This window comes from Silurus meridionalis, chromosome 19 (genome assembly GCF_014805685.1).
Source record: "Silurus meridionalis isolate SWU-2019-XX chromosome 19, ASM1480568v1, whole genome shotgun sequence".
NCBI classification, from domain to species: Eukaryota; Metazoa; Chordata; class Actinopteri; order Siluriformes; family Siluridae; genus Silurus; species Silurus meridionalis.
In genome coordinates, this window is record NC_060902.1 from 13,494,273 (window position 1) to 13,517,814 (window position 23,542).

Genomic DNA, 23,542 nt, shown 5'->3' on the forward strand with positions numbered 1-23,542 from the left:
CTGTGGTTTACAATCACTGTTTGTTATTAGAGCAGTAGAGAATATGCAATCTAATATAAAAATGTGAAATGTACATGTACCTCACTTGGATGTTGAAGACTCCCTTCAGCACCACGGCTAGTTTTAGTATAGACCAATTCTGAAGAACTAAACAAGGTCTTCCTGAAGATCAGGCAGTTCATCATCCTGAATGCACACACAGATTTAATGTTTATATTCTAGCTGAGGCACCTTTTGTGTTGATTGTCTCTGGTCAAGGTCACGCATTTCCCCCGATGCTTCTCCCGAATTTTGAACCTCCTAATTTTCAATTTGATTAATTATGGAGGAGAAACACGACCGGGCCGTGTTGTGATAGGAAAATAATCACCGACTCAAGACTTGATTTGTTTTTCTTCAAAGGCATTCCAAATGTCTTGTGATCCTCCTTTACCACAACTGTTTACCAACAAATACAATCTATTTGTAAAGAATGAAATTTTGCTTACTTTTTCTAGGGGTTTTTTTGTTGTTGTTTTTTGTTTGTTTATGTTAATGTTCTAAAACGTCCAAAATTAGCTCCTGTTACAAATAACCATGAAATCGCTAAACTGTTTATCCCCAACCTGTATAATTTCTTCCTTTTGATGCTATAAATTTGCAAAGTCGCTCCGAGTTCTCAGAGGAGATTCTACTGTGCTAGCTCAGTGGATAAGATGGTGGAAGGTCATGAGTTCAAATCCCAGCACCACCAAGAAGCCCCTGCTGGACCCTTGAGCAAGGCCCTTAATCCTCATCTGCTCAGTCGTATAAATGTGATGAGAGCGTCTGCCAAATGCCTTCAATGTACTGTCAGAGCTGCTGCTATAGAAATCCAACACCTTAGCCAATGAGATTGATAAATTCATTATGAATCTGTAATGTATACTCTTGAGATTTTGATTTAATTAAGGAACGTGAACTCATTGTAATCCTTTACTGCGTTGGTGTCTTTTATGTACATAGATGTGAATATAGTAAAATAGAAAAAAAACAGTTAAATGCTGACTCCTGGGTTGTAACACAATTGGTGATTGTACAATTGCAGATATTTGCTGTATTCCTTCTTCACCTCTGTGTGTATAAACCAAACCTGCTGTTCTTTCATCAGCTGTGCATAGGGCAAAGCAAAGGAGAATGTAATATCTCAGCCAAAACGGACATTAATAAATTCTTGACCTAAAATCTCTCTTTCTAGATTGAGTTATTTGATATTTAATCTTATCAGTCTGGCTGTATGTTGTCTACCATTATTGTAGTGTTACTGAGCTCACCGTGTCAGGAGCTGTACACTGAAGCTTGTGTGAGAGAGTAAAATTAAAATGATTGAGGCAGTAGATATTAATTAGAAACAGTTCATTGAGGCTTTTATGGCATGGTCTTTTATTTTTAGTGTTGCTCATCAGCTGTAAAAATCCAAATGATACCGGGGTGATCAGGCATGTTATTCGTCTTGAGTCAGATTTATCACAGCTGATCAGAGGAATTGGAGTCGAAACCTGGTTCTACTAGTGACCTGCTCTTCAAAAATGTATATATTGAATGAGTAAATCAGTTTTTCAACAACATTATGCTGGATTAACTAGATAATCCTGTCTTGAAAGCTATAAAAAAAAAGCTTGAGTTTGCCCTATTTTATTTTATTTTTTTTAGGTTTCTTCTTGTGGGGTGAATGGCTAAGGAACTGCTTGTAAATAAACACTATTCCCAGTTCAACAGAGCCTGACAGGTGCTCAAACAGGTACAGTACTGAATTCATGCTTAGGGGTTTTCCAGTTCATGTTATAATAAGATTGTGCAGTGAAAGCTTTTGTGTTTACTATCAGTTGCAGTTTGGCACTTTAAATTATTATTGTTTGTTTTTTCATACTTTTGGCAAGTGAATGTGTTATGACATTGTTTTATTACCACACACTACTTCAGACAAAGTATACCCAAAACATCAGCAGTGGCATAAAAATTATAAATGATTTATATATAGATATATACTTTATTTTTATAGTGCTGTGTAACGTGCTAATGTAGACTTTTTACAACTGTCTATGATCATTGTCAGCGTTCATTCACAAAGTTTACTTCGGGTGGAAAAGAGTATTCGATTACTAATGTCTCGAACTGATTAATACATGTTGAACTGAATAATTCATTATTTTATGCTATGTATCCTAAGTGTTTTAAGGAATGTAGTATTAATTAGAATACGTGCATCAGGCTACCTTTCCGCTCCATTATTATAGACCCTTCGGCTCAAACCAGATTCACTCTAAGATACATGTAAACTTTACCACTTTTTCTGTAGCATTGGTTCAACGTTCAATACCTGTTAGAGCAGCCTGTATAATTTCAGACATATTGCATCTTTGGATAAACAAGACAGTGTAAGTTCAACAGTGACTAATTTTATCTTCTGGTTGCAGATATAATGTAAAAATCTGCTATTATGGATAGTACTCAATTTACAGCAGCAATGTATTTTTTTATTTTTTTGGAAAAAATGTATCTCTTGTATCCACCTTACAAGCCACTGTTTTGATGTTCTGTTACATATCAAATACAGAACTTATGACAAAATTAATTTAAATGTTAATATAATAAATGCTCAGCAACAGTACATGGACCACGCCACCTTAACTGAAGTGGTGAAAAAGCTCAACTCTGCATTGTCTGTGTTGTGCTTCTCTCTTAACTGTAGATAATTCTGTTTGAAAACTAGCAAGTGACTCCATCAACTATGGAGGAGATTGTGAGCCCTGAGCTAGCTCAAACTCCTAAGCCTGAGTCCAGCCAGGATTTGGATTCCAGTTCACAAGGTACCACTAACCTTGGACCGCTGTATGAATGGGAGCTTTATTTACACTGGTCGCTGCAGCTTGGTGGGACTTTAAATTAGCTCAATCAATTCTGCTAACGAAGCTATTCTTGCAAACTGCTCTTTTGATTACTCAATTGGGGAACACCAGTCCAATCCTGCTATTTCTGAGCCTTGTAGATATTTATACAGTGAGTCTACAATAAATGGTGCTTGTGAAGTTGCATCAGATTCAGCCTGATTTTCCTTATGATATCAGTTAAAGCAGAAACAAAAATTATTTGTTTCTAATGTCCCTGTTACCATCTCACAGCTCCAGCTCTTGCTGCTGAGGAGGAAAAGGACAGTAAGTGTGACTCTGGCCAAAGTGATGCCGCTGGCAAAGAACAAGTAGAAGAAGTAAAGAAATCTGCCAAGAACTCTGGCGAACTTAGGAAGACTTGGGGGTTCCGCAGGACCACTATTGCAAAAAGGGACATGGCGGGAGAGACGGCAGGCCTAACGGAGGGTCCTGGCGCACCGGTGCGGCGAAGCGGCAGACAGGCAAAGCGTACCGATAAGCTAGAGGAGTTCCTGGTGACAGTGAAGCGAGGGAGAGGAGTGGCCAGACGTAGCGCCCCAGCTCACCTGGAAGGTGGAGATCCGCCGTCTGAGAGTGCCTCAGAGGCTAGCTTTGACGGGAGCACAGAGACCAAAGTGACTGAAAACAAATCACCATCCCCTGTTAGAATGACTCGAGCGAGAGTCAGGGGAAGGATGACCCCGAATCTCAAAGCCGACATGGCCGACTCGGACAGCGAAGAGGATAGTTCAGAGAACGAAGAGAGCGCCACACAAGAGGTACAAGAAAAGCTTGAAATGGAGCTCGATACGGAAGAGGCCAAGAACGAGGAGGACATAAAGGAACAGAAACAAGATGAAGAATTAGACGAGCAAGGTGAAGAGACAAGCAAGGAAGAAGTACCTGCCAATATTAGATCTTCAAGGAGCCCTTTGAAATCAGGACCCAGAAGAGAATCTAAGCCTAAGCTCGGGGCATGCAAAGAGAAGGACGAGGAGGAAGAGTCAGAGTCCTCGTCCAGCGAGTCTGATCATGATGGTTATGATCCAAATGCACTTTACTGTATCTGCAGACAGAAACACAACAAAAGGTTAGTGCCTTTATATAAAAAAAATGTATTTATGTCTACAGTTATTACCATTTAATATGCAAATGTTTGTGATTGTTCAGTAATTTAAAACAGCTTATCTGGAAACCCAGTGGTCTATATAGATTACAAAGATAAGCAGCGAAGAACTATCCAGTTGATGCAGAAACTAGTTCAGCTAATAAGAGAAATCAATAGCCCATGCTCCTCAAGGTTTAGATTTTATTTCTAGCATGGTTACAAAGAGTGATCATTTCCACCTCTTAAAATGAACGAGCAACATTTTTATTGCTGAAATTGCAAACAAAAATATTGGTGAAAACCCATTTAGTGCATTTATCTGCCTTAATTTCCTCACAATGCAAATACAAATATATAAATAAAAATAAATCTTAAATTGCTTAAGGTAAATGCACTCTGTTTTCTTTGTTTTAGTATGAAATAATCTTAAACTTTGGAAACTTTCTGGCATTTTCTTTGGCCTGAATATTCCCCTTTACTGTTTTACTCACAAAGAGCGATCATTTAAGTTACTGTGGACTTCTTGTCTGGGTCATCTTTCTCTGATTCCCTTCATCAGCATGACTTTTCCACCCAGCTCAGCGAATGCTCGGTGAAAAAAATGATCATAAACAACAACTTCTGAAATGCTCAAACCATAGCCTGTTTGGCATAAACAATGATGTCAGTCGATGTTGTTTGTCAACACTGTTTTAATGCTCTGCACTGCAGCTATATGTGTGAATGTGCAGAGATACAGGTGTTCTTGTTAAAGTGGTTATCGAGGGTCTTTGTAACCCTTTCAAATTATTCGTTGGGGAATGCTGAAACACTGCCTTATTGCATTTGGATCATAAAAAATATTAATAATATTAATATATTGACAGTAACTGAATTAGCCATCATGCTGTAGATTTTTCTTAATGTGGCTGAAGCATGCGGTATGTGCTCAGGTTCATGATCTGTTGCGACCGCTGCGAGGAGTGGTTCCATGGAGATTGCGTGGGCATTACGGAGGCACGCGGTCGCCTGATGGAGCGCAACAGTGAGGACTATGTGTGTCCCAACTGCACCGGCAGGAAAGCCCAGGGCGCCAAGTCGTCCACTTCTACAGCAGGAGCTGAGGCGGGCAAACGACCTGCGACTCCCACTGCTGCTCGCAAGGCAGAGCCCAGTCAACTTCTTGTTAGCCAAGCCAATGTCCAAACATCTCCAAGTGCTGCCGGTCTGCTTCCCGCTACGACGGTTTTCACTGGAGAAGAGAAGATTGGGGAAGAAGTCGGCATCAAGGGCAGAATTGAGAAAGCTACTAACCCAAGCGGCAAAAAGAAAATAAAGATTTTCCAGCCGGTAGGTTGTTGTATAGTATCTGTGCTTTTCAGGACAAGCCAGAGGTGTAACTGCAGTTAAGACCCTATGAAATAGCGAGTTTGGGTTAATGCACAAAATATCAACATAAAATTGTCCCCATTTTCAACTATACAGCTAATCAGAATAATAAAACTATTATTTAGTCTAATTTTATAATGAATTTCTGTGGGCAATGTTTTTAAATTTAAGATTTACATTATCAAAATATTCATGTAAAAATATGCTGGAGTGTTTTTGTAAAAAACAAAAAAACGATTTTCTTCTGAGGATGAGGTTGTGTATAGATGAGGTTCTGTTGTACTTGTTTTAACTTGTTACACTTTATAAAAGTGCTGTGACTTTGCATCACTTACCTGCATGGATATTTAAAGTTCTCTCTTTTTTTCAAGTTTAAATGTTTTGTTACTTTTGAAGAAAAGTATATTTTAACTGATCATTTCTTAATGGCTTTATTACATTATTATTTAAAAGTAGAAACATTTCACTGCATACCACATACACCTTTAAAACAGGTGTTTTTCGGCTTTACCGTAAAACAATGTGATGTGTATCTAATGAGTGTGTATAATATTTGGGAGTCAAACAACTGAACTTTTTTTTAACACCACATTGAAATCATCCTTCATGTAAAGTGACAACTTGAATGAGTAATCAATGCTGTAACACAAACGATGACTTGCATTACGGCTGTTGCGATCACTTGCACAGTAACATCTGGGCACGTGACAAATAACGCCTTAACTTGTCAGGTAATATTCTGGGGTATATGCAATATACAAATGATATCCACGAATGAAGTGAAGGTAAATGTCATAGTTGATGAATAAGATTAATTAAATACACATTTTTGTTTCTTTAATTTAAGGCATGATTTTGTATATATAAAAACCTTGAATTAGAGACCCATGAAATATGAATTCCAGTTTCCGATTGCATGCAATTAAGCTACGGCTGCAGCTATCGAATATTTTAGTAATCAAGACTTATCCCAGTTATTCAATCAATTCAGTATGTTAGAAAATTTATTTATTTTGCTACAATTGCAAACAAGAATATTTGTGAAATCTAAACCCATTTAGTGCATTTAACTGCCATAATTACATCACAACGCACATACAAATTTTCTTTAGGTTTTAGTATGAAATGGTATTAAACTTTAAAAACTTTATGGTGTTTTCTTTGGCCTGAATCTTCCCCTCGCGTTTTTTCCCATCCGATTTTCATTCCGCATGTTTACCTGTCCATGGTGCATCAGTAATAATGGTCCGTGGGAAAACGCAATGTGCCGTGTGTAGTTAAATGTACTAAGCGAAGCATTGAGGCAAATGATACGCTTTTTAAAATTATTATTCGAATTACTCGAGTTACTCAAGGACTCGTTTCAGCCCTAAATTAAACAATTGTTAATGGACTATTTCTTTAAGATTTATATTGCAGTAACGATCTAAATATAATTTGTGAATACTGTATAAACCTAGAGAACCTATTGTGGTAATAATAATAATGCAATAATACCATAAGCTTTCATTGAAACAAAAAGGGTGCAAACTGGCATCCATAAATATTGTAATTGTGGGTGATCAGACAAAGTGGTGATTGATGTTGGATATAAAGCATGTTAAAAGCCCCATTTCAAGATCAGTGCTGCTGCCTGACATAGTTTGGTCGAATTTTTAAAATAGTTCCTATAAGTAATACAACTTGCACCAAAATCTAATTGCGGCTGTAACAGCTGCATAGCTTGATGGGTCTGACCAACGTGGGTTTTTAGCAGGTGATGGCGACCGCAGAGGAATCCTCTCTTCCCAAGTGCATCGGTCCCGGCTGCGAGAGAGACGCTCTGCCTGACTCGGTCTACTGTGGTAACGACTGCATCCTCAAGCATGCTGCCGCCGCCATGAAGACCATCACTACGGACAGCAAGGAGACTAAACCCAAGGAGAAGCCCAAGCCAAAAATCCTGAAGAAGCCTGCCGTCGTTTCTACTGTCAAGGTATTATTTCAGGACAAGCGTGTTGCGAAGGGCTTCAAAGTTAGCTAACTAAAGGTTATTCAAAGAATCAACATGCTGTTGTGAAAATGAATGAAAAATGGTCAAGGTGCTTTTTTTTTTAGTAGGCTGATGGAAATGAGGTAAAGTATATGCCCTTCCTTTTGTTTAATAATTTTTTAATCACCAAACTCGTTTTATATATGTAGATTCCATATAGAGGTAGTTTCAGAAATTGGAAAATATCGGGTAATATTGCTTAAACAAATACCTGAAATTGGTATCAAATGAAACAAGATCCAACATCTGTTGCATGTGTTTTATTATTAGTATATATTTATCAATGCTTTCTATGCTTTTTATTATTTTTTTATTTTTGAAGAGTGGTCCTGGTCCTGAGAGAAGGAGCAGCAGGAGGTCCACTGACTCATCCAGCAAAGCTCAAGAGGAGTCTTTGGAGTCGGAATCCCGTGAAGATGAAGAAGACGAGGACGAAGAAGACAGAGTTGCAGAGGAGCATCCGCCACCCCCAGCCATGTCGTCCTGGTCAAGTGACCATAATTACATTGCAGTAGCGCCAGAAAAGACTACAGCAATATCACCAACTGTGTTAAACAAAGCGTGTATGTATCTGAAAGGTTTTCCACACTTTAATCTTCGGTCTCTCTGTGACTTGTACTGTAGCACTCATCTTAAAAAAAACAAAAACCCAAAAGATCTGATATTCTGGGCCAAAAGCCACCTGGCTGTTGCACTAGAAATCTGATTTAAGCATATTCCTGAAGACCTGAAATATCTGGCCGTGCAGGATGTAAGCATGTGTGTTTGTGGAAGTTAATTAGTGGCCATAATGGGAACCTTTTTGTATAAAAAGCAATGTGGAGGTCCTGAACAGGTAAGTATACATAAAGAGAAATGGTAGGTATGATCATTTCAGGTTGTATAAAAGTGTCAAAAGGCCAGTTTTCTGGGCATTGGCAAAAACAAAATCTAGAAGCCATACTCCTTTTGAAGAGTTGTTCAAATCTATCTTGAGAGAGACATCACCAAGAGATGTTTTAAAGTGATGTGAAGTGCCTTGCCATGATGCTGTTTTTTATATATATACACATGTACTTTTCTGTCTGTGGAATATAGTTTTTTATGAAAGTGATTTTTTAATTGTGTGTATGAATGTCAACATTGCCTCCATCTTCCGCTCTGATCTGGGAATAGTATCTTAAGAACAGGAGTATTGACCGCTCTTCTGAACAGGTAGGTCACGGTGTCTTTTTCTCCTGTCACCTTTTCACCAAGAATATAGCAGCATTTCTGATCACATGGTACCTGGTAGGGAAATTCTCACCAAGCTCCAAGAGTTTACCACTAACAGCATTTTTAAATACTTTCATATTTATGATTTATCTGACTTGCATGCCTTGCTTTTTATGAAACCTTCCTTTGAGAATAAGTGACTTCAAAATAAAGTGATGTTGCAGATAAATACTCTGATGCCCCTTGCTTCAATTTTGAGCAAAGTCTTGGTTTATTTCTGTGGAGTGCTTTGGATATTTTTGGCCTCTGCCTGCTTTGGCTATCGCCATGCAACCAGCAACTGATCAGCACAGATATTTACACTCGAGAGAAAAAGGCCTGACACTCTGGTTGTGAAGTTTGAAGCTACGAAGACTGCACAAACTGGAAGATGACAGTCTGCCAGACAGCACCCAGAAGCAGAATTCTCTTCTCTCATTAGTACAACACACATAATTAGTATAATATTCATAAAGCAGGCATTTTTTTTAAATAGAAATTTGCTTTAATATCAGATTTTAAGTTAAGCCAGATTTGTGATAATGAGCTCTGTCCATCTGTGATATGTTAATATTTTTTTTTGATCAGGTTTTAATGCTAGCCATTTACATTTTAAAACGATTCACCTGTTCATTATTCATGAAAATGAACCTGCATTTTGATATTCATTGAAGGAGCCTTGTTGGGAATAAAACTTAGCTTATTTTTGCATCCTGACATTTTAAAGCCAATATGTGTTTTGTTTTGTCTGTAGTAAATATCTTGATCTTTGACAAATTTAAGAATGATCATAAGAATAAATCTAATGCAGCTTTACTTGGCAATGAACATCATAACTATGTGCAGGAGGATTGGAAAATACTGGTTGGACATGGATCATTGCTGTGGGTCTTGGATGACCCTGTGCTGGATTGAAGTTCTACACATCTAACACTAACAAACATATTATTTTAATATGGTTTTTATTAGAACATCTAATCGCACATGTTTTCCGGGATCACTGAAGTACTTTTTTTTTAGTTGAAGCCTTTAAAATGAACAGTTTCAGGGTGTGTGTGTGTGATGGGTCCTTGCACATGATCAGCAACAGGTAGGCCTGGAAGTAGCAACATAGCAAATGAATCACACATTTCAGTGTTCATTTGGTAAATTATATGATGGTGCTTTATAATTAATTAGGGTTTTATGAGCTGTATCACTTGATGGGCACATGCGAATGAAAGCTGCAAATGTATCATGTACTGGAAACGTACAGCAAGACCTGATTTCCTACCAGTCCAATTATATGTTGTCATTAAAGTTTAGTGTGTGTTTGTTTTGTTTGAGAACACAAATCAACACAAATCTAAATTCTAAATTATATTTCTCTATTTATAGACTAAATGTTAATACTTATTTTTGTTCAGACACTTTGTCTTCATGCTTATTTTGGAAATTGTATGGCAATCAAATAAAAAAATTATATAAAATAAACCTTTGATCCCCCCCCCCCCCCCCTATAATTTTAGATGTGCATTTTTTTTTTCTTCTATTAATCTTCATATTGTGTATTCTATCTTACACCTTTTTTCCTTTTTTAAAATTATAAAACTACAGGATCAAGGCAAGGCACAAACATGTCATTTGAGGGGGAAAAAAATTAACTAGTCCTGAAGGTTTTTTTTTTTTTTTTTTTTCTGGGAACCACAAACATGCAATTATTTTGTTTATTTATCAATTTGTTAATTTGAATTGAATGTTTTTCAGACTTTTTTTTTTGTGGGGAAAAAAAATAAAAAATTGTACCTCGCATTTTGTCTGCAGCAGCAACCCAGAAGGATGAGGAGGAAAAATCAGAAGAACCTGAACCAGAAAAGAAAGAGCCAGCTCCTGTTGAGAAGAAACCCCCAGCAGTAACTGTCTCTCCCAAAGGAGGCAAAAAGTCCCCAGCCCCGAAGATGGCCAAGACCGCTTCAGTCTCTACGCCCAAAGGCAAAACAAGCACTGTGTCTCCAAGTGGTGGCAAAGACTTCAAAAAGCAGTCTTCATCCCAAGGCAAAGCGGTCAAATCCAAAAAACCAGGACCACCCCCTCCTCCAATTCCAGTCTTCTCTTCTTCAGGTCCTCCTGGATCACGGCTTCATCCCACTGGAGCTCTGAGCGTTGGCAAGAGCTCCTTCACCATTCCAAAAAAGCAGCCACAGTCAGGAGTGAAGGAAACTACGAGTTCTGGTCACTCTTCGGCCTCCAGGATGCCTCCTGCATCTACGCCATCTAGCTCCCAGAGCCAGGCACCAGTGTCCAAACCTGCTCCCCCGGCAGCACCTCTTCCTCCACAAGCTCCTCCTAACAACCAGATGAGGTCGAACATTCGTCGTTCGCTTACAGACATTCTGTATAAAAGGTGAGACAATTGTTTAATTTACTTGAATTAATTTGTCATTTATATTTGATTTCCAAATATAGGATTTTGATTTGTCAAAGTGTTTTATTGAAATTATTTGAAATCTGCTGTAGAATAATTCATATTTGCTCTACGGCCTTCTTAACCTCAGGGTGAGCGACAGCGATGATCTCTCCATGTCTGAGAGCGAGGTGGGCAAGCTGGCTGTCAACATTGAGAAAGAAATGTTTAATCTGTACATGAACACAGACAGCAAGTACAAGAACAAGTACAGATCTTTAATGTTCAACCTAAAGGACCCAAAGAATAAGGTTGGTCATCATTTTTATAGCTGTTTGTGATAAATGCATGTGCAAGTTGAGTTTACATTTGCTGCATGTTTCGAGCAGGGCTTGTTCTATCGTGTGATTGGTGGAGAGGTCAGCCCATTCCGGTTAGTGAGGCTCAGCCCTGAAGAATTGCTCTCTAAAGAGATTTCCGATTGGAGAAAAAGCGGTACTTCTGAGGTAATAATGCAACAGTCGTGTGTAATAGATAACGATGTGCTTGAACTTGATTAGCAGCTATGGACAAGTGGGTATATTTCAATGTTCAAATAAAATCAGCAATAATTATTTACTTTTTTTAAGATTATGGATTCTAGTGGAAGGACCCAGTTCGGGCAGTCCAAAGCCGGATCCAAACAAGACTCGGCTCCTCCTGATGTTGACATGGAAGAAGCTCCTGCCATGTCTGATGGAGATGTATGTATCTCTGCTACTTCCCAATCACCTCGCTTGGCTTCTGGGGCAGTAAGTGGTGGCTTTCTTTTCTGTCTATTTTATATATTTTTATTTTATTCTCTGGCTTTGATCCCTTTCTTTCTGCTACTGCTCGTATTGTTTTTAAAGTAATGCCTTTTGAAGGTGCATATAACCTTTTGGGGAGCCTTATAATTTGACCTGCACACTCGACATGAGCTTGTCTGCACATTTGATTAAGTAATCTACGCTTGATTGCGATACAACATATCGAAACTGTATAGCAAAACTGATTATTCACTCCTTTCTTAGTTCGGCTTGCGTTTTAATGTTTTAAAAAAAAAAAAAAATCATAAAACAAATAATTTTTCAATATGTTTATCTTCTCACAGGATCATCAGGAGTCCTATTCTTCTGCCACACCTCAAAGTTCCAATTCAGCAGGAAAAAGCAGTGCTGTCCCAGACATTTTGAGCAACATGTTGAAAGACACCACTGCAGAACACAGGGCTCACCTGTTTGACCTTAACTGCAAGATCTGCACAGGTACCACATTATGTACATGCAGTCTGAATGAATCTGACCTTTCTTCTACTAGTGGCGTTAATAGAAAGAAAAATTATATATATATTTTTTACAACATATTTTCAGGTCAGAAGTCAGCTGATGATGAGCCAGCAGCTAAAAAGCCCAAAATGTCAGTTCCTAAAAAACAGGACCCCCCCGAAAAAGCGAAAACGGAGCAGCGACCCTCCAAGCTGCCTGCAGACCAACCTAATGTTTCTTACTCGACCAGTGACGGGTCAACGCTTCATCAGCCAAGTAGTATAGAAGATCAGAGCCCCACAGTGCCTGCTGTGCAAGCCCCTGTGGTAATATCTGCAGTTTCATCTGTTACTATAAGCCGTCGTGACCCTCGTACTGCCAGCCACCGCTCCTCTGCACCTCTCGCTCAGACTGAACCTGATGTCACTTTGCCTGTCAGAGCACCAGTCAGTGTGCCTGTTGCCACCCCTGTGCCCTCTGAATTTCCTGCAGTGGACATGAAGGGGCAGTTGCCTATGCCACCTCCAGCTCCAGTATCTCTGCCTAAACCTGTGATGCCAAAACAAGCCTCTTCAACAGAATCACGGCATTACGGGACCAGTGCAGCCAGGTAGGTTGTTTTAGAAGTTTTAGCACACATTTGACGCAGGGTTTGTTCGAGTGCTTTTACCATCCTGACTTATTATCGGGGCTAATTCGTGGTGTTTTTTTTTTTTTTCTTCTGCGGCATTAGCGAACCTCCTCCTGAAGGTGAGACAGCTCTGTTCTTGTCAGGGCAGGAGATTATGTGGAAAGGATTCGTCAACATGCATTCTGTTGCCAAGTTTGTCACAAAGGCCTACCTGGTCTCAGGATCGTTTGAGCATCTCAAGGAGGTTTGTTCCTTGTGCTATTAGATGTACTTGTAAATATTCATCAGTAATTACAGTGCATTCCATGCTAAGGTCAGTTTTTCGTCTCGCTTTCAGGACTTACCCGATACTATTCACATTGGCGGTAGAATATCGCCACACACAGTCTGGGACTATGTTGGTAAACTGAAGACTTCGTTGTCGAAAGTAAGTCCAATATGTATTATAAATATAAGTAATAGTAATTATAGGTAAAATAATCACACATTGATTCATTTGTTGATTTCACAGCATTCTTTGTTTGTTTTTTGTTTGTTTGTTTGTTTTTAGGAGCTTTGTCTTATTCGTTTCCATCCAGCAACTGAAGAGGAGGAAGTCGCATATGTGTCCTTGTTTTCTTATTTCAGCAGCCGTAAGCGGTTTGGCGTAGTGGCCAACAGCAACAAACGAATAAAAGACCTTTACCTCATTCCACTGAGCTTCAAGGACCCTCTGCCTGCTAAGCTCTTACCTTTTGATGGACCAGGTAAGCTTGTGCAAAATGATAAAAAATAAATAACTCAAAGTACTTAAACACGCGTGGTGGAATCTTCAGGTAGGTACATGTCCAGCCCTCTTTAATGGTCGTGTGCATAAAAAAGTGCTTGTTCCATGTCACCAATGGTTTCTTCTAAAAGTTGTAATTTTTTTCCCTCTCTCTAAGCATGGTCGTGTTTTTCCCTCTTGTTGGGCTGTGTGCGTTTTCCTTTTTGTTATCTGTATTATGTCATTTCTGTGTTTTCTAATAAAGCACATCATGCATCCAAACTTGATGCCACTGTAGATATTTGTCTCAGCCTTGTTTCTTAGCTGCATCATATTCTGTGATTTATGTCATGGTTACTCTGTAACGTGCAGTTAGGTCTATGCTCCCCCTATGTTGAACATTGACATCAGCTAGTTTCTTGATTACTGGATTTATAAACATTGATAAAATCCCTGGTGGATGTAGCTGAAACACCATGGTGACCATGGTAAGTCATCTGCTAGACCCAAGTGCTGGAAATAAACATAACCGGGATACTATTCAGAGTGGGACCAGTGTTTTTGTTTTGCCCATTTTGGCTGCTTATCTGTCCTGTAGACGAGTGTTAATATAAAGCACAATGAACTGCTTATTAAATTGGTAGTATCACTATGCTTGTGCCAAAATATAAATGTGGAAAAAGAAAGAAATTGCAATGTATTTTAACAAATATGCTGATAATTTGTGAACATGTTCTTATAGGTTAATTACAGAAATTAATAATTTTACACATCACAGGAACATGAGCACGTGACCGTATGCAGCATGATGTGATCTTGTATATGCCTTTGAATGTATATTCATCATTAACATAATCACCATAACAGATACTTGTTTAAACATTGTGCATATTTCGAACTCCTTTTCGAAAGTTATGCGCACTAGGTTAGCACAGAGAATGTTAGCCGTTTTTTTCTTATCAACACGTGTAATTATTAAATTTTTATTCATTTATTTTTAACAAATTATATATATTTTTTTGTTCACAGGTCTCGAGCCAGCTCGTCCAAATCTCCTGCTTGGGCTGCTAATTTGTCAGAAAGACAAAAAGCGTGCTGGAGCTCCTCTGGAAAGTGAGGAAAAACGTTCAAAAACACAGCGAGATGAAGAGACAGGACTCCCAAAACCAGTCATTGTTAGCAAAACTGATAAATCTATAAGAATCACCCAGGAGACCCTCAGCACAACTCCACCTGGTACTCCACCCACTCTCAGCGGTTCTGAGTCATCAGCTGGTCCACTTCCATCGTCAGTGTTTTCCATCTTGTCCTCCGTCAAGGCACCTGGTATCACCACAAGTACAGGCAGTAATTCTCCATCAATTACAACCATCCCAGTAGTTCCTCCTATGTCTGCCACGCCACTGCAGACCATCCTTAAGACCTTGTTTGGTAAGAAGGATTCTGAAGCTTCTCAGTCCCCGTCAGATCGAAGTTCAACAGATGTTTCTGTTCCTTTGCTCGATCCGATAGTTGAACAATTTGGTATTACAAAAAGTAAAAATATAGATGAACAAGAAGATGATAGACCATATGACCCTGAAGAAGAATATGATCCCAGTGTTTCATATGCTAAAGAAAAGGCTAGTGATACTATGGTCTCTAAAAGCATCATGCAACCAGAGGCCAAAGCTGGGATGGTAGATGATGTTGCATATGACCCTGAAGATGACTCCATTTTTGAAGAGGTTAAGGGTGATCCAGGTTCTAAGAAACAGCCAGAGGAACAGGACCAGCAAATAACCGACACCAAATCTCTCTTGGCAAACACTCAGTTGCTTGTTAAAAAGGCTGAGCAGTTGGTCACAAAAAGCACAGCTACTACTCCAGTTATTAATCAGAGAAGGGATCCCAGGCAGACTAGGGACCCTAGACAGGTGGCTGCCATTCAAAGACTGAATTCCGATGATTCCATAGAGAAGGAAGAGGCTCCAGTTGTTACGTCTACTACTAGTACTTCCGATGCTACAGCTGCTTCTACTACAATAACAGAAAAACCACCCATTGACATTGCTGCAATACTAGACACATTAACATCACAACAGCCTAAAGTAATAGATCCTCCTTTACAGGATTCCTTAACTGAAGAACCAACAGAACCTTATGTAACCACAGATGTGCCACAATCACAAGATAATGCTAAAGTTGACTCAGAACTATTGCATTCAACCGATCCTCAGTTAGAGCTAACTCAAGAGGAATCAAACAGTGAAGAGGTGCCTTTCCTAGATGCGGATAGCACAGAAATTCCACTTTTAGGGGAAAAAATAGACCCTGATCTAGTCGAAAGTTACTTGGACACAGAACCTAAACAAACTCCTAAAGAAAGTGATGCTCCATTTGAATCAGAAAAGAAGAGTTTTGAAGAAATCTGGCCTAATTCTGCATCCATCTTAAAAAAAGAGCTAATGCCCTCTGTTGAAGAGTCAACAGAATCTTCTACAACATATTACAACATCACAACAATCAGTACGCCAATGACTTCTCTGGGAAGGTCCCAAGATGTGACGCAAGTGAGTTCATCTTATATGGATTCACATAGCTCTCATATGCTGCACATGACTGGGCCAAACTCTCAAACTGATTATCGAGGCCCTTCAGACATTCCACCTCCAATGTCTTTTCCCCCACCTGTCAGGCCTCCACCGGCGCTTGGTCCACCACCAATGACCGTTCCACCCCCCTTGCATATTCCCCTTTCAATGTCGGGGCCACCTCCCATTTCAGGACCACCTCCAATGCAGCTGCCTCCAACAATGCAAGGCCCACCTTTATCTCATGGGGAAAATGACCTGTCACAATATCCACCACCTGGTCCATATGCACCTTACCAGAATCAGTGGGGAAACAGTCCACAGTTTGATGCGTCGAGAGGGCCTCCTCCAATGGTTACACCCAGAGGGCCTCCCCTTTCAGTTCCACTAATGAGTCAAAGAGGACCCCCTCCTCAAATATTTAATAACAACATGCCCCCTCAACATATAGCACCCCGAGGCCCACCTCCCGGTCCTCCTCCACCTGGCCCACCACCCCCCCCTTTTGATGGGCAAAGATTCAATGGGCCTCCTCTACCTTTCAACTTCCCCGGACCCCGAGGCCCACCACCACCATTTGCAGGCCCTCCACCTGGTCATTTTGATAGCAGGCCACCGCCTCCATCACACTTTGCTGGGCCAAGAGGTCCACTTCCTCCACACAGCATTGGAGAATCTGGACCACTCTCACGAGGGCCTGCAGACAAGGACGGTGGAAGTAGTTATCAGCCAGGGATTGAACAAACGCAGGGACAAACGGCCTCAAACAATTACAGAGACAATCACGGACCTCCCTTCAGGGGACCTCTACCAAGCCACTTTGATGGACGAAGAGGCCCGCCAGGATCTGCAGGAGATATTCCAGGGCACCGATTTCCTCCTCCGAACCAATTTCGCGGTTCACCTCAGGATAGAATATCCTTTGAAGAACCAAGAGGAGGTTCAACCCAAGACTTGGAGAGACACAGAGGTCCAACCCCTCAGCATTTTGGAGGGCCAAGAGCTCCAATACCAGCACACTTCTCTGAAAACGACTCTGGAAGTCAGACATCACGCTTTCAGCTCAGTGACCATCTAAATGACATTAGACCTATAAGGGGACCTCTGTTGCCAACTCCTTCTGAAGGTCCTATCCCAGTACCGGGGCGCATGGGTGGACATAGTCCAGAGCTCCATCGTGATGACCACTGGAGAAGACACTCCCCTGAAATGAGAAGACGCAGCAGCTCGACTAGGGATGGTGTTGAACCTCAGGACAGGTCAAGTCGGTTTGACAGTGGCCCTCGTGACCGAGATGGAGAAGAAAGACAGCGAGATGCGTCTGAGGACAGGAGGAGAGACAGAGACAGGGATGGGCCACATGGTGGACGGTCGTGGGGCTGGACTAGAGATCGTGAATGGGATCGCGGTAGGGAGAGAGACCGCGATAGAGATAGGGAGAGAGACCAGAGTAGAGATAGAGATCGGGAGAGAGACCACAGTAGAGACAGGGATCAGGAACGCAGCAGGGAGAAGGACAGAGAGAGAGAGCGTAGCAGGGAAAGGGAGCGCAGCAGGGGTAGAGACACTGACCGGCACAGAGAAGGCGACGGGGACAAGAGGAGAGAACGGGAAAGAGAACGGGATAGAGATCGTGGCAGGGAGAGAGAATCAGACCGGAAAGACCATGACCGAGACAGAGGAAAAAACAGAGAGAGGGATAGAGACCGTGACCGAGATAGAGACAGTAGGGACAAAAGACGAGATCGATCAAGGAGCCGTGAACGGGACCGTGGAAGAGATAGAGATAGACGAGATCGTGATAGAGAGCGGGACCGGGAGAAAGATCGGGAGAAAGATCGGGAGAAAGATCGGGAGAAGGACCGGGAGAAGGACCGGGAGAAAGAGAGGGAGAAAGAGAGGGAGAAGGACCGGGAGAAGGACCGGGAGAAGGACCGGGAGAAGGACCGGGAGAAGGACAGGGAGAAGGACAGGGAGAAGGACAGGGAGAAGGACAGGGAGAAGGATAGGGACAGAAGACAGCGGAGCAGAAGCAAAGACCGAAAGGAGCCGAAAAAAGAAAGGCCTGAGACCTCAAAGGACACTGAGAAGTCTACTGATAATGAAGTCATGTCCTAATATTTGTTTTCTTTACAGTGCTTATGACCTCCTTCATATTTGACAAGCTTTGGTACTTGGAATTCTTTTCTAAACAGATTTGCATGTTTGTGAAACTACTCTCCATGGGTAATTTGAAGTCCATTTTGAATGTTTTTCACTGCTTCCTTGACAGATATTGTGCTTACTTTCAAGGACATTTGACATGCCAGTTTCATTTAAAGATGCTGTTAGAGGGATAAGGTCTTACCACGCTACCACCTGGTAAAATATTTTAAAAAGTACATAAAAAAAATAGACATGTAAATATGTATTTGTGTATATACATACATGTATGTTTTTACCTATGGTTTTTCTAGTAGAGAGGTGAAGCCATATAGCTTAAAAGAAATGATGAAAGAGGGATAAACCGTGGCCTTGATGAACAAGGTTTCTCTACAGAAAAACTTGATTAGCTGTCAATAGTTATGCCTACAGGTTTTTTCAGTCAGATGTTCTGTACGCTTTATCAGGTTTTGTTTATTAAACCCCTCTTTGTACAAGATTTGCATCCCAGTGATTTTATTTGATAATTTACATGCTGCATGCTGCAAATCAGTGCATGAGGTGAGACCGATTGAGTGTGTCCAGGAGACCAGCAACACAATTGACGCCCATCAAATGTAATGATATCTTTTAAATACAAATCCATCAGAAGTGTGCTGACTAAAGGAGTTTCTGGAATAAAAAAAAAAAAGTGTCAGAAGTTTATTCTGTTTATACAGTAATGTTGGATTGGTTCATTTGACACCACCTTGTGACTGAAAAAATAATGACAAGCAGTAAACCAGCCTGCATCTTGATTTTGGTTAATAGTCAAGCTCTTTTTATACAACGTATTGATCAAACATTTGTAAAAAAAAAAAAGAATTATTAACTTAGTTTCATAATGTAAGCTTTATAATTACTCATACATCCATATTGGGTGATTTGTATTAGTTATTAACCCTATTTATAAGCTCTTGTATGATTATGGTAAACAATTAAAAAATACAGAAAAAGATCAAAGTTCAAAATGCTGCACAGGTTTCTAGTTTCTGTTGCAGTAACCCAAGGAAGCCTGAGCTGTGTTCTCATATAGATAATGCAATTGCTGTATTTAAAACATGATGGTCCATTTCAGTAGGTCCAGAAGATTTGCTCTACCTCAAATCAATATAACTGGACACTCGTGTGATTTAAAAAAAACAACAAAAATGTTAATGATTCATTACGAGAACACTTTAAACAATCGAAGAACTGTTTTGTTACTGTGTCTTTATTACTGGTCTGTTTGTGCACGCTTGAGCTCCTTCAAAAATTTTATTCGAACCCCACTGGGACACCACACAAATTTCTCTTTCGGCTCAAAATAGCACAAGGCGAACTTGATCAACTGTTTGCGTTCCAACCTGTCCACGACAGCGAACATAAAGTAGTCCAGAACACTCTGCTTGATTTGGGGAAGCGTTCCTTTCACCAGTGTCTCCACGAGGAAGAAGTGAACCAGCGGTGCTTGATAGTGACGAAAGCCCAGCAATCCCAGGCACTTCAGGATGCGTGTAATGCGAAGATTGTTGTGCGCGTTTCTGTAACGTTTATAAATTGCAATATAAATTGCAGAATTCAAATTTCTTGTGTAGGCTGTAATTCAGAACAACCATATGAGGTTGTACCTATTGAGGTTTGCAAATCGTTCTTCCCAGTTTACCGCACGTTGCACTTCCCCGGTCTTCTCATCGACGAGTTGTGTGCCATAGAAGTCCAACATGAGCCTGTAGGACGTCAATAATCTTTTCTTTGCCGCCTCATCCCTACGGAACATCTGCAAAAGATGTTGTCGTCTGTTGGTCCTTAATGTAAACTAAAGCACAGAATATTGTCCATCATTTTATGACTCACCCTAATTGCTCTTGTGCTAAGCTTGTATGGGGAGTTCATTCCTGTCTCATCAAGTGGAAATAGCCTGTGGAGAAATGTTAACAATATGTCTAACACCCAAAATCAGGAATATAATTCGTTAAATATTCACTCCAATCAACATTTTTGGCATGCTCATTGCAACCAATAATGTTTTAGGCCAATTGTATTAATGACTGTTGGAACTAATGTTGGATTTCCCTTATTAAATATTCCCCCATATCCTGCCACCTTTGGCGGACGCCCATATCCAGAGCGACTTCCAATTATCACTTATTTATACAGCTGAGCAGCTCAAGGGCCGAGCAGTCACAGCATGGTGGTGCTGGGATTCGATCTCAACCTTCTGATCACAAGTCCTACATCTTAACCATTGAACTCTTACTTACCATTCTTTAGTTTTAGGGCTAATTGATTCTGGGTTTAAGAGGTTTACCATTGTATGTAAGAGTGCACATGTTCCAGCTTATCGTAATCACCAAACCAGTACATGTGAAATTCCTCAATGGACATGCCTGAAGACAAAACAAACAAATAAATAAACAATAAACCTCCTCATCAATGCCAATATTTTTCTCCTTCATTTTTTACAACTTCATTAATGAGGCTTTTACCATCGAAGTTCATGGGGATCTTATTTTGGTAAAACCACAGATTCGGCGAGTTTTCGTCTTGCGGCTACAGCGATTAAAGAATGTTGATAAATTGTTAAAAAAAATGAATAAACAAGTGCAAATTTAAGAGTTGAGAAATGTTGGAAATACACATTATTACTCACACTGTCCGTATGTTCCCTCATGTCACTAGAGTGGATGAGCTAAAGTGAAAGTGAAATGCTTTTGTAAACAATTCATTTCATTAAAACAATTAATAAAACCTAGAATTCAATCACAGTGACTTTCCAGTCACTGGTACAAAACCTTAAACCTTAAACCTTGCAGCTTTTAAAGCTACACCTATAGTTTATGAATACAAGAGTCTGACATTACAGAAATCCTGAAGGTCCCTAGTCCATGTTTAAGTTGTTGACTTACGGAAAGTAAGAGCGTATTAGAATGAGTGCATGAGCACAAACCTGTGATTACAGAAAATATAGACAGCAGGTGTAAAAACCAACTGATGACCCATAGGTGGTTCAGATGGTGAATATTTCCTTTTTTGGCTTTCTTGTTTCTCATTAAAACATCATCTATGTTTGTTTTGCCCCAATCTCAAACTGTAAACTTTTACAACTAAATATAAGAATGCACTAAGGCCCGGCCTTCGTAATCACCAAACCGGTAGGTTCGGATGCCATTCCAAAATACATTGTAAGAGACATAACAATGATGCCTATTGCAACTTACCCTATAAGTGCATCTGTACTTGTGCATGTCTTCTGCAGCATGTGTGTCCCTGCTGTCTTCACCCCATAGCATAAAGGACTGAAAAAGTATTTGCAGAAAATAGTACTTGATGATACTGTGTTTAAAATGTTGCTGTACAATGGTTAGTGTCACTACAGTTGTTTATTTTTTATATTTCTTTACACGTTTTGCCATTAAATGTCTTCCGATTCTCTTCTGATAATGATACATGACATAATATTATAAATACTTGTTTAAAAATTGTCAATTGTGCAATTAATTAATAAATATTATAGAAGCTTTTTAAAATTAGTATACAATAGTATACATATGTATAAATGCATCTGTCTGTCTATCTATCTATCTATCTATCTATCTATCTATCTATCTATCTATCTATCTATCTATCTATCTATCTATCTATCTATCCATCCATCCATCCATCCATCCATCCATCCATCCATCTATCCATCCATTTATCCAAAACCTTGAAGTATTTTTAGTTCCCTGTGGGTTTCCTGTTCAAGTGCAACCCCTAAGATGTGAACGTAGCTCATAAGAGTGTTAGTATATCCTATAAAAATGTAACATTTAAAGGAATAGTTTGTGGTTTTGTTATAATATAATTTGTGTGTCATAGTGCGGGTCAGTTTTGAAGACCTCCACAAAACGTAACTGATCTCTTCCTGGAATATCTGAATTCACCTTATATCATCGGTGGAAATAAGTATAGCAGTACATAATACCAAATACATAAGTCATTTTACCTCTGTAGTGTCCTCATAGTCTTCATCTTCCCATGTGGAGTCGTAGTTTTTGAAAGTGTTCTCGGAGTTACCCATATACAATCCCTGTCTCTCAGATTTTTACACAGAGCACAGTGAAGAAATGAAAAGGAAGTTAATTACAAAAATAAAAGCTGAAAAAAGACAAGCAGAAACATCCGTTGTTTTCAAAATGAAAGTAAAAGTGGCACACTGTATTTTGGAGTAGCTAAATAAGGTTTTATGTTTTGAACATTAATATGATCAATCAAAGTTTATAGTTGTTTATTGTCCTATGCACAGTAAAAAAAAAAAACATGTTCCCCCAAATCAATGTAAACAAATGATTAGCAATCAACCAGGCAAAAGTAAAAGCTTGAATCTTCTATGCAAGAGTGTATCAAAGGGTCACCTTGAAGTGGGAGGCACACTTGCATAGGATGAAAATTTCCATTCACTCGAAATAAGAGCACCAATTGTGTTCCAGCAGGACAATGCACCCTGAGCACAAAGCCAGCTCCATGAAGATGTGCCTTAAATGTGTTAGAGTGGAAGATCTTCAATTGAGTTCGACCCTACTGAACACCTTTGGGATGAATATGAATGCTGACTGCACCCCAGGCCTCTTCACCTCACCTACATCAGTACCTGACTTTACTAACAACCTTGTGGCTGAATAAATCTTTCCAAATCTCCACAAGCACCCTCCAAAATCTAGTGGAACATCTTCCCAGAGAACTGGGAGTTATTAGAAGAGCAAACGGGGGCTACATTTGGTTCAAAAAAGACACCAGTCATGCCCAGGTGTCCACAAACATTTTGGTATTACATTTATATTTTTTATTCCATACTGTAATCCTTACACCTTAAAACATATGACAGTAAAGCTCTGTAAACCTACAGGCTGCACAATGAGCATTCTGGGATTCAGCCTCTAGAGGGCGTCCAAGCCCTGAACACTGAGACTATATACATAAACAGCCGTGGCGTTTCTATGCAAATGAGCTTGAACCGTGCAAATTTTTACAAGCTCACTCCGAAATGCTTCACATTTCTCTTAAAAGCGAATATTGGTGAGTAGTTTTATTAATATTATAATATATTTTATTTAATGTGCAGCGCTGACTGCATAATATTTTTCTCCTGGGGT

The 23,542-nt window shown here is 39.8% G+C and overlaps 2 protein-coding genes across 7 annotated transcripts; one reads left to right on the top strand and one right to left on the bottom strand.

Moving 5' to 3' along the window:
* Nucleotides 1-1,623: 1,623 nt before the first annotated feature.
* dido1 (death inducer-obliterator 1) lies at nt 1,624-18,886 on the top strand. 6 transcript variants are annotated; one of them, XM_046874787.1, is made up of 16 exons: nt 1,624-1,759; nt 2,711-2,828; nt 3,141-3,978; nt 4,929-5,325; nt 7,118-7,339; nt 7,719-7,959; nt 10,433-11,012; nt 11,164-11,323; nt 11,402-11,518; nt 11,642-11,803; nt 12,145-12,298; nt 12,404-12,908; nt 13,032-13,173; nt 13,267-13,356; nt 13,480-13,675; nt 14,704-18,886. In XM_046874787.1, the coding sequence occupies exons 2-16, from the start codon at nt 2,750-2,752 to the stop codon at nt 18,363-18,365; spliced, it is 7,545 nt and encodes a 2,514-aa protein (XP_046730743.1). In that variant the 5' UTR covers nt 1,624-1,759; nt 2,711-2,749; the 3' UTR covers nt 18,366-18,886. The 6 variants fall into 6 exon arrangements, with proteins under 6 accessions (XP_046730743.1, XP_046730747.1, XP_046730746.1 ...); XM_046874791.1 differs by having other exon boundaries at nt 11,642-11,755; XM_046874790.1 differs by having other exon boundaries at nt 10,436-11,012.
* Nucleotides 18,887-19,030: 144 nt separating this feature from the next.
* On the bottom strand, nt 19,031-22,595 carry LOC124402113 (opioid growth factor receptor-like protein 1). Its single transcript, XM_046874794.1, has 8 exons — nt 22,396-22,595; nt 21,629-21,706; nt 21,061-21,099; nt 20,897-20,960; nt 20,719-20,797; nt 20,265-20,328; nt 20,039-20,187; nt 19,031-19,951 (listed from the first exon to the last, which is right to left on the bottom strand). The coding sequence occupies exons 1-8, from the start codon at nt 22,468-22,470 to the stop codon at nt 19,645-19,647; spliced, it is 855 nt and encodes a 284-aa protein (XP_046730750.1). The 5' UTR covers nt 22,471-22,595; the 3' UTR covers nt 19,031-19,644.
* Nucleotides 22,596-23,542: the final 947 nt, after the last annotated feature.

Bases quoted from the DNA above. Each gene is read 5' to 3' on its own strand.
- dido1 (XM_046874787.1), top strand. From the start codon at position 2,750: ATGGAGGAGATTGTGAGCCCTGAGCTAGCTCAAACTCCTAAGCCTGAG. The intron at 3,979-4,928 runs GTTAGTGCCTTT...GTATGTGCTCAG, and splicing joins AGACAGAAACACAACAAAAG to GTTCATGATCTGTTGCGACC. The intron at 12,909-13,031 runs GTAGGTTGTTTT...CTGCGGCATTAG, and splicing joins TACGGGACCAGTGCAGCCAG to CGAACCTCCTCCTGAAGGTG.
- LOC124402113 (XM_046874794.1), bottom strand. From the start codon at position 22,470: ATGGGTAACTCCGAGAACACTTTCAAAAACTACGACTCCACATGGGAA. The intron at 20,798-20,896 runs GTAAAAGCCTCA...TTTTGTCTTCAG, and splicing joins GATCCCCATGAACTTCGATG to GCATGTCCATTGAGGAATTT. The intron at 20,188-20,264 runs GTGAGTCATAAA...CATCTTTTGCAG, and splicing joins TTAGCACAAGAGCAATTAGG to ATGTTCCGTAGGGATGAGGC.